At 44.9% G+C, this 16,071-nt stretch overlaps 1 protein-coding gene across 6 annotated transcripts in view; it reads left to right on the top strand.

Annotated features, from left to right (window-relative positions):
• Window positions 1–14,949, top strand: part of LOC146185987 (4-vinylphenol methyltransferase 2-like) — a 43,271-nt gene extending 28,322 nt beyond the window's left edge. For 3 of the 6 annotated variants that reach the window (XM_084606924.1, XM_084606926.1, XM_084606923.1), the window contains 3 exons: window positions 11,499–12,095; window positions 13,481–13,637; window positions 14,743–14,949. In XM_084606924.1, the coding sequence (XP_084463050.1) occupies window positions 11,526–12,095; window positions 13,481–13,637; window positions 14,743–14,915 (900 nt within the window). In that variant the 5' untranslated portion in view covers window positions 11,499–11,525 and the 3' untranslated portion in view covers window positions 14,916–14,949. Of the gene's footprint in view, window positions 1–6,556; window positions 6,723–11,498; window positions 12,096–13,480; window positions 13,638–14,742 lie in introns of those variants that run through there. The other 3 variants (XM_084606928.1, XM_084606927.1, XM_084606925.1) reach the window with 3 other exon arrangements.
• The last annotated feature ends 1,122 nt before the right edge of the window (window positions 14,950–16,071 follow it).

Here is a 16,071-nt window from a genome sequence, read left to right as displayed (position 1 = left end):
TTCTTGGGACAAGTGCAGTATGAAGAAGCTGGAGACACAGTTTTAAGAGTTACCGTCAAAACACGGTGACATCTTTCGTGGAGCCTCTACACGCTTGTCACTGGCCACTATTAGCCCAAGCGTCATTGGACCTTATAGGTTTTCCTGTGTAAGCGCTAAGTTGAGCGGCCATTCTCAAGATTGCGTGCTGTCAATACAATGCAGCGCGCTGGCATCGCTGATGGCAGCCTAAATATGCTTTGATTAATTATAATAACGTGTATTAACCTTTGCTACGAGGTCAATAAAACTTCTCTCTTCGTAACGCGATAGTATTAAAGGCCCTGTTTACCGAAAATCCCGTGTCGGCGTTGGCGTTGTGAACGAAATATCATGAGCATGGCGCTGGCGGCTGGCGCCGCACTGATTGAACAACATCATCAGCAGCAGCAGCAGCATCAGCCTGGGTTTACCCGCTGCAGGGCGAAGGCCTCTCCCATATTTCTCCTTTTAACCCGGTCCTGTACTAGCGACATCCACTTGACCCCTGCGAACTTCTTAATCTCATCCGCCCACCTAACTTTCTGCCGCCCCCTGCTACGCTTTCCTTCCCTTGGAATCCAGTTTGTTACCCCAAGCGACCATCGGTTATCCTCTCCGCCCTACATGTCCTGCCCATGCCCATTTCTTCTTCTTAATTTCCACTAGAATGTCGGTAACTTGAGTTATTTCTCTGACCCACTCTGCACGCTTCCTATCTCTTAATGTTACCCCTACCATTTTTCGTTCCATAGCCTGATTTAACATAGGGTGGCCTAACGTTACGTTTGCCAGGACCTGCCAACTGCGGCCTCTCCTCTCATATGGGAGGGTGATATGAGAATGAGCCAGCCAGGGACCTTTACATTAACGTTGCCTCTAGGCCAAGCAGGCGCGCTTTCTTACGGCTTGGCTAAAGTGGGACTTAATATGGGGGCTGGTAGCCTACGCTATCGCGTCATACCCATAAAAGCGGAACTTAGGTTCCCACCATACTTTTGCTTATATAATCTTGCATACTTTGCGATATTTTTTTCACAGCTGGTCGCCGCATTTTACTGTTTTCACCATGCAACTAGCCGAAAAACGCTGATTTCAAACAGGTATAAGAACGCCGAAAAACGCCCGTCAAATTTTCGAACACGCCGTAGATATATCGAACCCTCTACATTCAACATGGCGTGCTAATAGAAATAACGAATGCGATGAATGGCGATTCGACTAAATGATCGGCGAAACCTTCCAAAGGAATTAGATTTACAATAATGAAGCAATTACGCATTACCAATCACCCAAGCGCACCCATGAGGCTACAAAAGAAAGGTTATACGCAGCTTCGGCAGAGGCTTCATTATAGAAGAAAAATTTCTCGTGCTCCGGGATTCGTACTTGGGACCTTTGCCACAGCGGGGACAACGCAACAACACAGTTATGAACAACACAGTTGTTCGGCCAACTGAGCTAACCCTGACAGCTAGAGAATGGTCGAGCGAGAGAATTGTTCAACTGTTCGAAGTGAGAATGGGGTTGCTCAAATGTTTAGCAGAATATACCGATCAGGTGGAGCTGAGGTGGAGCAATTTCTCGCAGTAACTCAGTAGGAACTATGCTATGAAACTATGAAACGTTAAGCTGCAAGACTGGTGTAGGGCTTGTTGCACCGCCAGTCCCGCTTTACAAGTCTATATTCACACGACTCACTGAAACTACAGTTTTTCGTCCGCTATATGACGGGGGCGACTGCAGTCAACCTTTCATCTTGAAATAATTTTGTTTCCACGGAGTCATCACCAAGGATGTTGGTATCAGCTGTTTTTCAAGCACTCAAATACATGAGACTGGGGGAACTACCAAAAGTCAATGTATAAAATCAGAAGCCTGCTTTTACCTCATGATCAAGATACAGCAACATTCGGAAGTTAACTGCCGAGAGCAACAATTTCTTATTTGAGCGTAATATTTCAAATGCATAAAGTAAACTGGTTCGGAGGTCCTCACCAGTTTTCTTCCTGAACGCAACTGAAGCGTACAGAACTGCTAGGAAAGAAAGAGTAAATGCAGCAGGAGTATTACGTGAGGCATCATAGCTCGAACGCAACTCAGGGCATAACTAAGCCAATCACAACGCTATGCATGCTAGTGAGGGAGATAAAAAATATACATAAAAACGTAATACATGTACTGGCTGCTTGGCCTCGCCCTGCTGTTAGCTACACATGTGTTCCAAAGCCAAATGCTAAGATTGCTCTTACGCCGTTCCTCTTCTTGTCCGAGACGTGGACAACTTCTGGGATGGATTCCTGGTTTCCAGGCACTGCGGGTAGCTCCGAAGAAGGGAGCGGTGTAGGAGCCTCGGTCTGTCCATCAGTGGGAGCCTCGGTCGGTACTTCGGTGGGAGCCTCGGTCGGAGCATCGGTAGGGGTCTCGACAGAGTAGGCCAGAGCCGTCCTATAAACTTCGCCCGGCGGGCAACGAGCTAAGCCACGGGCAGCCTCTGAACTTCCAGGAATATCAGCGGGTGCCATCACTTCCGTAGTTTTTCCATTTACTTCTAGAAAGGCAGGGGTAAAGAAGGTACGAACCTAGCATCAGTGACTTTATGATGGTAGCAAGGAAGTTATTTCAAGAAATCACCGAATAAAGTTGCAGCGGCTGAGAAATTGCCTAATCTATGACGGGCACCTGATCATAAAGCGGCAATGGACGAAAGAAAGAGCAGTGGGAGATAAAGAAATGCAATGAAAGCAGCACAAACAAAAGTACTGGAACAAACATGAGTGGCAATTTAGAACACTACGTACACAGCACATGCCTCTCCTCAGGAGCTCCTTGGCCATCGGCTTTATTGTTTGATCAACACATCCAATTCCGTCAGACCTCTTTGATTATTACAAATGAAAAAGGGTCAGCGTCAAAATTGTAATTTACTTTTGTTCGAAAAATGTGTTAGGGTTTTAGCGTCAAATTCCGGCAGACCCCATTGTTCATTGTAACTGAGTGTCATCATCAAATTTGTAATTTACTTTTGTTTGAAAAATGTGGTAGAGTTTTAACGCAATTAAACCGAGTAGCCTGTGTTTAGCCTTGACGGCTCATGGTGTTGCTTTGCGTTTAAAAGCTGATGAAATTTTTTTTAAATAGTTAGTGCTTTTCGCACTGAAACTCTAAGCGCTGGGAGCTTACTATAAGAACTGCACAACGAGCCGCTGAAACAAACCTCGAGTCTCAGGAATAGTATAACAGTGCATTACGTGGAACTAAGTGTCGCCGGATTGTGTGTGTGTGTGTGTGTGTGTGTGTGTGTGTGTGTGTGTGTGTGTGTGTGTGTGTGTGTGTGTGTGTGTGTGTGTGTGTGTGTGTGTGTGTGTGTGTGTGTGTGTGTGTGTGTGTGTGTGTGTGTGTGTGTGTGTGTGTGTGTGTGTGTGTGTGTGTGTGTGTGTGTGTGTGTGTGTGTGTGTGTGTGTGTGTGTGTGTGTGTGTGTGTGTGTGTGTGTGTGTGTGTGTGTGTGTGTGTGTGTGTGTGTGTGTGTGTGTGTGTGTGTGTGTGTGTGTGTGTGTGTGTGTGTGTGTGTGTGTGTGTGCGTGCGTGCGTGCGTGCGTGCGTGCGTGCGTGCGTGCGTGCGTGCGTGCGTGCGTGCGTGCGTGCGTGCGTGCGTGCGTGCGTGCGTGTGTGTGTGTGTGTGTGTGTGTGTGTGTGTGTGTGTGTGTGTGTGTGTGTGTGTGTGTGTGTGTGTGTGTGTGTGTGTGTGTGTGTGTGTGTGTGTGTGTGTGTCCTCTCATGTCCTGCGTCTTTGTTTTGTTTGTTTTTTCGCTGGTTTCTTCCTAGTAGACATGAACCATCTGGCACAGCAATTCACTCTTCTGAGCTAGACTTCGAAGCATTATATGTCTGCTGAACCGAGCACTAACTATTCTAACCATTACAATGCCTGGAAAAACATAATAAAAGCCACAAGGGCCATGCTTACGCCGAGGAAGCTGCTGAGCACTTGTGGTGGAAGCAGGATTGGACTGTGGTGACGTGGCTGACATGCTGTCGCGGTTATTAGGCTGGTCACTGCCGGTTAGCCCGCCGCTGTTGCTCCCTGTGGCATATGCCGCGTCCAACTTCACCGACTCTCGATTCCGGGACTTCTTCCTCTGGTAGCGTCTGGACCGTACTTTCTTCTTGCTGCCTCCGTGGCTTCGGCTCCGCGCACGCGTCCCTGTCGACATCAGCGTGCCCGTGGCGCTCTCAAGTTCACTCTGCTGCACGAAATCTGCATGATCCCGTTGCGTGCTCCCGTAAGGAAAGGATTCGCCGAGACCGACGTTCGCCTCGGTAGTCTCCATGCCCAAAATAACAACCCAGACTTATTGTTCTTCTTCTTGTTCTTCTTCGTTTTCTTCTTGTCCTTTCGAAACATGACACATACCTACATGGGAGGATTAACCAATGTGTAGTAGTATAAATATTGGAACTTTCCACATGAGACTACGACGGAATATTAACGCCAAGCGAGAATTTGAAAATGTAGCGATGAAAAAAGACAGCAGAGCATTTAAAGTAAAATAATAAACATAACATTTTGATGAAAAAAGATATATAAGAAATTGAAAACAGTTAGCAGTTCAGCCTACCAGTTGAAATTATGTTCTCATGTAGAATCCCACAAACTGAACCCAACGCAAATCCTTTGGCATTCGTACCGAACGATAACAACACTGGTAGAGGCAAGGAGAGGTCTAACCTGGAGACAGGGACCTTCTGGTAGCTCCTTCTGTAAGTGTGAACTTCCGGCAGAGCAGGAGAAAATGCTCTAAAGATACAACTCCCTCGCATCAGCCGCATTAGTTAGTTTCCACCCTCATCTGCTTAGATACAAATTCAAATTGGGAATCCTGCACCGCAATAGTTTCACTGATACCTCATACAGCCTGGTTTTACATGAACGGACGTTCTCATCATATGATATGTGCTGAAAATCGGTGGTATTTAGTAAGTATCCTTGTAGCTTGGCTGACATGTGGTGGAGCTGCTGAAAACTGGAAATAGCCAACAGACTGAAGTTCCTACAGTGTCGACGACGTCGACGGGAAGGGAATACAAGAAAAGGAATGCACGAGAGCAATTTGCAAGTAATAGGGACCAGTAAAATACATTTACACACCCAAAACGGACGAAGCTCAGCCCGCGTCAGGTACTGTGCCTTGTCGGTGCACGTTAGAAAACCTATGGTGATATCAATTTTCACAGCGCTCCGTTATGATGTCTCGCCGTATAGATCAAGGCGCTTTGGGACGTCAAAGCAGACAAATTAAATCTAACTATATCGTAGATATCGTTCGTGCAGTCCGAATTGCTGACAGCATGCTTCCTGGGAACCAGGTTTGGGCCGTTCACCACCACAAATTTTGGCTCGCTTGAAAGGTTTAGCTATGAGCAATAAACCTTGCGCACTCCACTATACTATTTTTGTTGCCATTACACTGGCAACACACTTCTAAACTAGACTTACCGTACTACGTAACAAAGCGGACGAATTAGCTGTTTTCAATCTGCTTTCTTAGGTCGTGTTGACTTCATGCTCATATATCTTGACAAGCATCTTATACGATGTGCAAACTAAGCTCTCGGATCTGAGCTAATTTTAACATGTCTCGTACCTTATAAGGTACGACTCTTTCGAACACTTTGCACCCCAGAATGCCTTCTGGTATTTCTCCGAACGAGATCTGATGTTTGTTATTACTACACTTGGGGAATGGCGTGCGCTGTGTGCATGCTCTATTACGGTATCTTAAGTGCCCGAACGGGTTTCCAACAAAGGTGGAAACATGCAGACAGGTTGCCCTCGGTTTATGAATATAATTAAAGAAAACATTTCAACATCAATAGCCTAATATTACTGCCGAATGACTCCACTGACACCGAACATGCATATTCGATTTGCACTTATCCTGCTTAACAGTGTAGAAGCATATGTGTCGGCTAACGTAGTATATTACCACTACGTTCCAGGGCAATGTTGTACAAAAGACGAGCAAAGAAAGACGACGAGTTCGCTATGTCTAGTGCCAGGTAATCTTGTTTCTGTCGTATTATCTTAGTGTTTCATGATGGGATCTTTCCAAACGTAAGTCTTATCTCAGAATTGACGAGAAAAAAGTATGTGGGGCTAGAAACAAGCTGGCTGGCTGAGGTCATGGTCACAGTATCGGCCGAATACAATAAACATCGTAGCAACACACGAACGTGACGTCAAGTTCATGCCTAGACATGAATGTCGCTCGTTTTCTTGTCACGTCTCCTTACAGTAAATCAAGGCTGCGTTTGTGAGGTGGGAGATGCGACTGCCATATGACCAGCGACTTCCAAGACGGGGGTATACGATGCGTTGCGGATGTGGATGACGGCGCGGCCCCTGAAATGGCGTTGTAAAGATAGGAGGCATTAAAAATGGCGAGGTGCAAGGGTGTTCACTTGCTTGCGTACACCAATCTGATGAGCTAGTAAAAAGGACGACATTATAGCCAGGTCTGTTTTGAATGGCTAGCGGAGCTATCAGAGGTGTGTGAACCTCGACTGCGCTGAAATGGGTGCTAACATGTACGATTAGCTGTCGCAATGAAACAATAAAACTCGAGGAACTTTCAAACGACTGTCTCTGAGCCCTGTGGGCACCGGCGTGAATGAGGCAGAACTGAGCGTTTCTCCACAGGAGGTGAGTAGACCATACATTCTGCTGATATTATCCATAAAGGATCTTGAAGAATCGACTTGTGTGCGAACATTAAGTGTATAAGGGTATTTTCAGGCGTTTTCGAGTTGACTGTACATAGATGGTCTCCGGTCTCAGCAGCGTTCAAAAGGAGATAAAAATGTAAACTGCGCAATAAACGAGACAATAGACGAAGGAACACAAGCACGACAACACGGGCACAGCGCCCATGTTGTCGTGTTCGTGTTCCTTCGTCTATTGTCCCGTTTTTTGCGCAGTTTACATTTTTATCTGTAATGAACCAACTCGCCCGCAAAAATATTCTTCAAAAGGAGTGTCGATAATTGTCATCCTTGTTCCTACGATGGTATCTATGTTTGATAAGTCGGCGTTAGGCAGTTGGGAAGTGCATATCTGTAAAATTTAGCCATGATTAATTATTGACAACCACTGCTTATCTAACCGACAAGTGTGCGGTTGCAATATTTTTCATGCTTAAGCTGCGGTAAAAAACACACCATTTCAGACACGTTCTTGTCGTTTACCTATGTAATAACAGATTTGATGTATATCTTTAAAGGGACAATGGAGTGACCGTTTTAGCATTTTCGTTTTTTTCGTTCGAAAGCTCTACTCCCGAATTAACAAATGCCCGGCTGGGGAGCCGAGGGAGAGAGATACTCCTTAATGAAAAACAGAGAATATAGACCATTGATCTAGTTTGCCAGATATTATGAAACGCGCGGCTGAACAGATGTTATCTATTTAGCTGTGGGTGTTTCAAAAGAGAATATGGCCAGCGTTTAAAACTCGGTTGTAGGCTACTCTGCGTAGGAAATGGAACTGGGGAGTGAAAGACGGAAAGAGAGCTGTGTGGAAAAGAAAGGAAAAAAAGTTGGGGGAGAAAAAAATGCGGTCAATAAATATGCTATAGTGCATCGTCGAGTAAAGTTATGACATGAAATGATGAAATGACTAGTCCGACGTATCAGTTGACAAAGATCACAGGGATAAAAAATGCTGAGGTTGTCATGCAGGGTAAAATTAGAGCTTGTAGATGTTTTCAGTATAATTTAAATGCACAAATAAAACGTTCGTTGCATGCATATTGCCTAGGGCAGGCAAAGGGCCTGTAAGGCACTGCTCATTGTTATAGGCACAATTTCGCCATGCAACATTCCCAGTAAACAGGCTCGCCAACATGCACAGAGTACTCAAGCAGTATATGTTCCGAAGTTGCAATCGAGCCGTAGTTTTCACATCGTGTACTGTTCGTGTGGCCGAAACGATATAGAAAATCATTTGTAAATGCCGAGTTGAGGCGAAATCACTAATGGCGGGGAAGTCTGGGAAGGATCGACGGGTCGATGGGGCAAAGAAATTAGTAATGATGCTTCGGCAAGCTCCAGAACCGATACTTTTCTTCGAAAGCAAATCTTTTAACCAGATGGGACGCGTCTCATTTCATGAAAAAAGTCCTAATGTATATCTGATGTCGGTGGCCTGTACGTGCGACTTCATCTGATTTTTCATTCGCCAAAATGCCACAGTGAGCTGGTATTCACTGAAATGCTATACAGCTGCCTGCGGCAATACCCAAATGTATTTATCCGACGTCAACGCAAAGGCTAACGGGCTGCTGATTGGTTTCCTTCGGCAAGTTGGAAAGGGTTTACAGGGACCTTTTGGAGTCCGTAAATATACCCATCGGCCAGGGGCTCGGCACAGGATGTAGGAAGGAGCTTCTTTAATTCCGCGAAGCTCAGCTATCATAGAAGCTGTCTTCCGCTGCAACCGGTACGAAGGGACACAGAGTTTGTTGTGGAGCCTAGAAATGCGAAAGAATAGCTTAAACCTTAATTTTTTCATTATGTAGTCTCGTCTCGTCAATGGTATGCGGCGTCTGCAAATATGCACTGACGTCGTCTACACGGTACACAGATAAATAGTTAGTATATTAACTCTATGCAGCTATATCATGATGATGATGATAATGATGAGGATGATGATCGTGTGGCTATTCCTTTGCAGCGTGCGCCCAGTCGTTTAGATCAAATTAAAGAAATACAAATCACAATCATGGAGAGGGCGTGTGAGTCACTGAACTTTCCTTTAGCTAGTGTCATGGCGAATTTAGCACTCGGTTAATTCTGGTGTTTCAGGGTAACGTTGCTGAGTCAGCCACCAGCACTGGAGGATTCGGGCTTCAGATAGATAGATGGATTTATTGATAGGAAAAGGCAGAGAGGTTGGCCCGAATAATTCAAATCTGGCCTGCTACTCTGCACTGGGGAAGGGGAAGGAGAGAAGAAAGAAGGTCATGATGGGTGACGATGTGGGAGAAGGCATATGAAATATATATACAGACACAGCAGCTTGCTTTACAAACGTGAATCAAGTCCACTGGCGCTCAAATAACGGCAAAGAGCGCGCACTGCCTGGATGCCCTTCCCCTTGTCCTGCCAAGCGCCCAGCAGCAGTTCCTCCGACAGAGGCCTCTTGTCTAAACGCTTCAAGGAAGCAGCTAGCACATTTCTTTCGTTCGCATACTCTGGGCACACCAATAATACATGGTCCACAGTCTCTGGGATGCCACAAGTTAAACATTCCGGTGAGTCCATCTGTCCAATTAAATGTAAGTACTTGCGCGTGAAAGCCACGTTTAAACGAAGTCGATGTATCAAGCATGCCTGATGACGCGGAATATCACGCGGAACAGTAAATTTAAATGTTCGATCAAGCTTTCTTAGACGCATGTGTCGGGCGTCTGGTTGAGCCCAGTAAGTCGCTGTAGCAATATTCATACAACTCTTTAGAAGACACGTCGTATCCGCTCTTGAAAAAGGCACAGCTGTTTGGAAGCCATTGATGAGAGCGCTTTTCGCTTCAACATCGGCCTGCTCATTCCCATGGAGGCCGCAGTGGGCAGGAATCCATTGAAACATTATCATGTGGCCTTGCAGCTGGGCAGATGTGATGAGCTCCGTAATGTTTAGTGCCAGGGACTGATAGGCAGTGTGGCGTAAGAAGTTTTCCAAAATTTGTAATGCAGTCTTCGAGTCCGTGAATATACACCATTTTTGAGGTGGTTCCCCACATATATAGCGAATAGATTCCCGAATGGCTACAAGTTCGGCAGCGGTTGATGTAGAGTTATGTCCCAAAAGGAAATGCAGAGGAAATGCATTCGGGCTTCAGTTTTCTCCACCACCTTATGAGGCAAAACGGCTGCCGCGCCACCTAAGCCGCGTGTACAACATATTAACTAACGTGAGCAGATTTTGTTAAAGCGATAATTGAGCTTACTAAGATAGCTTAAAAAAATATAAATTATAATAAAACTAAACAAACTCGGTGACATGAACCACCGATGCCAAAAACCGTATATATATATATATATATATATATATATATATATATATATATATATATATATATATATATATATATATATATATATATATATATATATATAAATATATATATATATATATATATATATATATATATATATATATATATATATATATATATATATATATATATATATATATATCCTATAGCGGAGTCTCTGGCTGCGTAGTTTTCCGTTTTGAATGCCTTTTAAAAGAGAACCAAGCAAGATTAAAGAATAAAATTATGGGTAACGTATTGATTTGGTACTAGCGTAGTATATTCACTTCAGACACTCCAAGCAGATTCAGTTTTTTAGGACATACTACGATACCATCATTCACTTTTTTGATCAATTTAATATATAAATTCCTGGGTAAACCGCGCGTTCTTGCTTCGAGACTGCCGCCGAGTGCTGCGATCTCCAGAATATGCTAATACTTTTATACTAGTATCCGGCAGTAGACTGTCCTTATAAGAGCGCCGAAATAAACGCTCCAGCTACTGCTGTTCCCACTGAATGTGGATATAAATGTGCTTTTTTTTTTTTCGTTAATCAGTACAGAACGAGAACACTGCACTTAACAGGGCCGGCTTGCACGATAAAGTCCGAGCTAAGTCCAGACTTAAATGGTGTCTTTAGAAAGACCAAGCTTATTTAAGACGGCTCGTGTTCCGAACGTCGAACGCTTCGGGTTCATGTTCACCAGAGTGGCTTCCCAGAACGGCCTCAGCAACCACTTCGGGCATTTTTCCTCGTAACACAATCTTAAGCCGCAAAAAGCAAAGGCACGGATTTTACACAACGCAAAATTGATGGAAGGACAGTGCCAGCGCATCCCTGTATTTCCCTAATTTCTCTACTTGGACACCTGGCGTCCTTGTGTCTTAACCAAGACAGCACTAGAGCCGTAATCATACAAGCGACTTATTCAAGTCAGGACTGAAGCCCAGTCTTGACTCCAGTCTTAAGCGGCCATGCTAGTGGCCTATTCTTTAGACTCCAGTTAAGTCTGGACTTAGCTAAGACAGTCTTAGGATTGTTTTGTGCAAGCGGGCCCTGGACTGGAGTGTTGCGACTGCGCGTATTTTCGAAGAAGTGAATAAAGCTTGCGTTTGCCACGTTCATAAAAAGACGCACAGCGAATCACGAAATTTGAGCAAAGAGATCTAAGTAGGTGTGCTGATCGACAGAATTGGGATATAGGCAACGCTTGCTGTATACTTCCTCAAGAGCTCGAACAAACCGTCATCACTCACAAAACAGTAGTAAAGGGAGGTATGACGCAATTTAAAATTTCCACAATTGTTCAGCGTCATTCGCAGCACTTCAAGTTTTTTCTACCTGTTTTTCATGACTGCATTGTACCTCTTCTTTGTACTCAGCGCAGGAGGAAACATCTTTGGATCGCCATGACCTCTAACCTGGACAATGGCTTGTCCACGTCACCGTTCGTCCAGGACGAGATGCCGAAACTGTACGACGAGGGCAGGGATTATGACCGAGAGGCCACAGCTGGACTGCTGAAGACTTGGCAGGCGACGTTCTTTACCTGTTCCAGCGGAAGCGACGCAAGTGAGCATCAGTACCTGGACGTTGGCTGCGGGCCGGGGAACTTCTCGCGTAATTACCTCCTGCCCACGTGCCCTCCAACGCTGAAGAGGCTTGTAGCCTCCGACATCTCGAAGGCCATGATCGATTATGCCAAAAGGGTACACGCTCATCCGAAAATTAAGTACCGTGTGCTGGACATAACCATGGACGATCAGGTGACTAAGTTCATCTCCGAGGAAGGCCGCTTCCAGCGTGTATACTCCTTTCTCGCGTTTCACTGGATAGGGGATAAGAGCGCCGCCTTAAGAAACGTCGAGCGCCTCATGACCCCTGGTGGCGAGTGTCTGGTCGTATTCACTCCGTATCCAGGACCTGCCCAAATTAACCAGGCACTTCTGGATTCGGACGCATGGGCGAAGTACAGAGACGTGAGTAAACGCTTGTATATTATGGCTTATGATCAGAGTTTAGACACAATGTAGCGACGTAGAAGTCTACAGCGTTCAGAAAATTACGATCCCGTAAGCTTCATAACTTATATAAGCATTTTAAATGCAAGCTACGTCTGAACAGCTGAATTATGGTCTGAAAAATTCTGGTAATATTCGTCCGAGCAGAAAATGGAGACGGCAATCGCAATGAACGCGCATCAAACACGTAACAGCTGCCTGAATGGAACTCGTGCAATCAATTTTATATTCAACTTCTGAGTCGTACCTGTACATGGAAGGTGGCCTTTCTCCCACTCTTTTGAAGGGCTCGGCCCTGATGCGTAACAGTCAACTTAAATAAAAATGTCCCAGATTTCGGTAGTCATCCCCAAAATTAAATTTCTTACCATTTTCTGAAAGTACTCAATTTTCTCCATCTTTCTTGAAAAGCCGGTACAAGTGAAAGGCACAATGAGTGCATCATGTCAGAACACAAATTAAATATCCGCTTGATCTAAGAACTACAGTGTGTGTGTGTGTGTGTGTGTGTGTGTGTGTGTGTGTGTGTGTGTGTGTGTGTGTGTGTGTGTGTGTGTGTGTGTGTGTGTGTGTGTGTGTGTGTGTGTGTGTGTGTGTGTGTGTGTGTGTGTGTGTGTGTGTGTGTGTGTGTGTGTGTGTGTGTGTGTGTGTGTGTGTGTGTGTGTGTGTGTGTGTGTGTGTGTGTGTGTGTGTGTGTGTGTGTGTGTGTGTGTGTGTGTGTGTGTGTGTGTGTGCGCGTGCGTGCGTGCGTGCGTGCGTGCGTGCGTGCGTGCGTGCGTGCGTGCGTGCGTGCGTGTGTGTGTGTGTGTGTGTGTGTGTGTGTGTGTGTGTGTGTGTGTGTGTGTGTGTGTGTGTGTGTGTGTGTGTGTGTGTGTGTGTGTGTGTGTGTGTGTGTGTGTGTGTGTGTGTGTGTGTGTGTGTGTGTGTGTGTGTGTGTCCTGAATATTGTATAATGTGCATTGAATTTGTCATTGGAATGTCAACTTATATTTTCGTCTCCTGTCAGAGGGCCTCAAGCATGCTGTAAATAAATAAAAATAAATAAGTTTAATTTCTTGGCATCCGGGCTGCATTGCTTGATATAAAGACTTTGATTCGCATGTTCACAGTAAATTCACATTCTACACAGGTTCCAAGGGCAGGGAAAAAATTAACTGCTTTCGCTAATGCTGCTTTGCGCGGGCACTGGATGGCGGCTGCAAATTTGTTAATTTCTGCTCAAGGAACTGTTACTGATGAATAAAAATTATCCGAAGGCTCTCACGGCACAACTTAGCTTAAAGCAGCTCCCCTCTCGTAAAATTTTGCATTGCGTGTGTCGATCCGTTCTCTATATTTTGCAGATACTGAAAGCTTCCATGCTACCATTTTCTAAGCCGAGCGACACGGTCGGCATGAGAAGGAGCCTCGCTGACCTTGTTAGCAGCACTGGGCTTGTGCCATTATCGTGCGAACTGGTGCGAGTCACGATCGCGAGCAAGCATATCGACGATGCTGTGCGTAAGTATGCCACTGATCGACTCAGATATTTAGAGCGCTGCATGTACAGGTGCTTGCATAATTAAACGGAGCACGCTTCTCCGTCAATAATTGCAATCACGCTTTCTGCATGGGACATAAGAAAGCATAATCTGTCCAAGTGAAAGCGCTTAAGTTCTTACTACCAGTCTGCAGATACCACTGCTGCCAGTTTCGGTTAGACAAAACATAAAAAAATGTAGAAGGAAATATCATGCTCTTGATACGTTTGTCTGCTGCTGAACTCAAGGATGTGGGATCGAAACCCGGCCGCGACGGCCGCTTTTCGACGGAGGCGGAAAGTAAGCCACTTGTGTTCTGTGCGATGTCAGTGCACTTTAGAAAACCTCAGGTGGTCAAAATTTTCGGAGCCGTCCACTACTGCGTCTCTCATTGCCTGCTTGCTTTGGGCAGTAAACCCCATGAACCACACCAAGCCATTTGTCTTTTTGTTTTCAAGCCGTTCCAAGTAAAACAAATAAGAAACATTTGCCTCCTGAAATGAAATCGCCGCTTAAAGACAGAACTCCTGTTGTCCGCCTTTCTCGTCCCATTTTTTGCGCCATTTTAAAGTCGACTTTAAGTCAGCAGGCCCAGTTTTTTCCGCTTGCGCCAGGACTATATGTATAAGGTCGTAGCTGATTACAACGAACTCACATAATCCAGAAAACATTACCTTTGTATCTAATCTCAGTACGCTTTATTCGCACTGCACTGGTGTGCGCATTTTGAATTTCATTTTAGAGAAGGGGGAGGGCAGGATAAGGCGAACCATTTTGACACACCGAGCTACCATATTCAGCACTCTTCTTCTTTAAAAATTCAGGTCATTCACTTTAGGCGCTTTCGTCGCCTTTCTCTCGTATATATGATCACGCTTTGTGCGCTACCACCGTTCAGTTATTCGACAAGCCGGAACTTGAAATTAAACTATCGGTCGTTCGAATTAGCGATTTCGAGCAATCAAAGAGGCAAAGGAATAATCTTTTTTACCTTTGTTGACGATAACCTCTTCTTGCTTGCTTTGTCTTCCATTATTGTTCATGATCTTGGTTCCAAAGTTCTGAGTGTAGTCTCTTCTTTTCAGGCTTATTTACGGTCGGTAATGCCATATATCCTTACCTGACCGAACAAGAGAAGCCTGAGATGGAAAAATTCATCAAGAATATTTTGCTGCAAGGAGGATGCTTCAACTTCTCGTCCTCGGGGACAACGCAGCAACTGCGCTACGTATTCCATGGCTACAAACCTCAAATATGATGGTTACCTCTGGAGATTATTTGTTGTTGTTCATTTTTGTTTCTCAGCAAGAAACACCGTTCCCGGCAGCCAACCGCCGCACCACATTATGGACCAGTGTATACTAAACAGCAGCAGAAAATCCACGATAAATATTCCATGAGTTTCACTGTAAGATAACTTCCAAGCTAGGCCACAATGTTCAGGCGATAAGATATAAATGCAGGTGCGAACAAGACTTTCCCTCCCCCCTCCGAGCGCCCTTATTACCGCCTTTAGAAAGTCTTTCGAAATGTTACTAGTCAAGCCACTTGCAGGTCGGGCATCACACGACAACGACAAACGGACGCTACTTCTCAGGAGGACGGGTCGATGTACCCCATTTCGAAAGCGTGAATCATTTGGAGCGCCTTACTGCAGTGAATAGAGCAGGCAAAAAAAAAACTCACCTTTTAATTCTTTCAAAAATAAAAAACGTACCCCAATTTTCTCAAAAGCACAGGAAAGAGAATTAAAACACTAAGCAAGATGGATACATTATTTCGTGGGGACCATACTGAGGTTTTCCTGTGTTAAGAAGGTTGCTGCTGAAAAAATTCAGACCCCCCCCCCCTCCCCCTTTCCATTCCCTCAATTTTTTTTAATTTTTTCATATTGAATGGGAAACTGCACCGGTTTTAGATTTCAATGGGTTTGGAGAGGTCGAATGATTATAGCTTGCAGTTTAATTATGCGAAATATCTTTCTGCATGCGCCCCTGTTTCCAATGCTAGCATTCGAAAGAATGACGCAATTAGAGACTAAATCCGCGAAGGCTATCAGGCTTCCTCGCACTGCATAGCGACTTCAATGAAGGTACTAGTGCGTTTCTTGGTTTGAATAAAAAAAAAAAAAAAAAGAGCGCTCCCGAAAAGACGCCGCAGGGTGTGGACAAAGACAACGGAAATAACAAATATTACCGTCCCTCTCCGCAGTCCGTGAGTGCTGTGAGGAAAAGCTCAAAATTTAACCGACAATTACGTCAACGGTTTGAGTGCTGGCGCAGAAACACTCCGCATGCATTATTTACAGCATATATAAATTTGAGTTCTTGAACATGCAGAATTCTCAGAGTAATAAGCGGTCCTTTAAATCGCGGCATAAAATGGGCAGGGATGTCGCATTTGTTTATGCATTT

Source organism: Amblyomma maculatum, chromosome 6 (genome assembly GCF_055883805.1).
Source record: "Amblyomma maculatum isolate TAMU_Amacu chromosome 6, ASM5588380v1, whole genome shotgun sequence".
In the NCBI taxonomy this organism is placed as follows: Eukaryota; Metazoa; Arthropoda; class Arachnida; order Ixodida; family Ixodidae; genus Amblyomma; species Amblyomma maculatum.
This window is presented reverse-complemented; position numbering and strand designations above follow the sequence as displayed.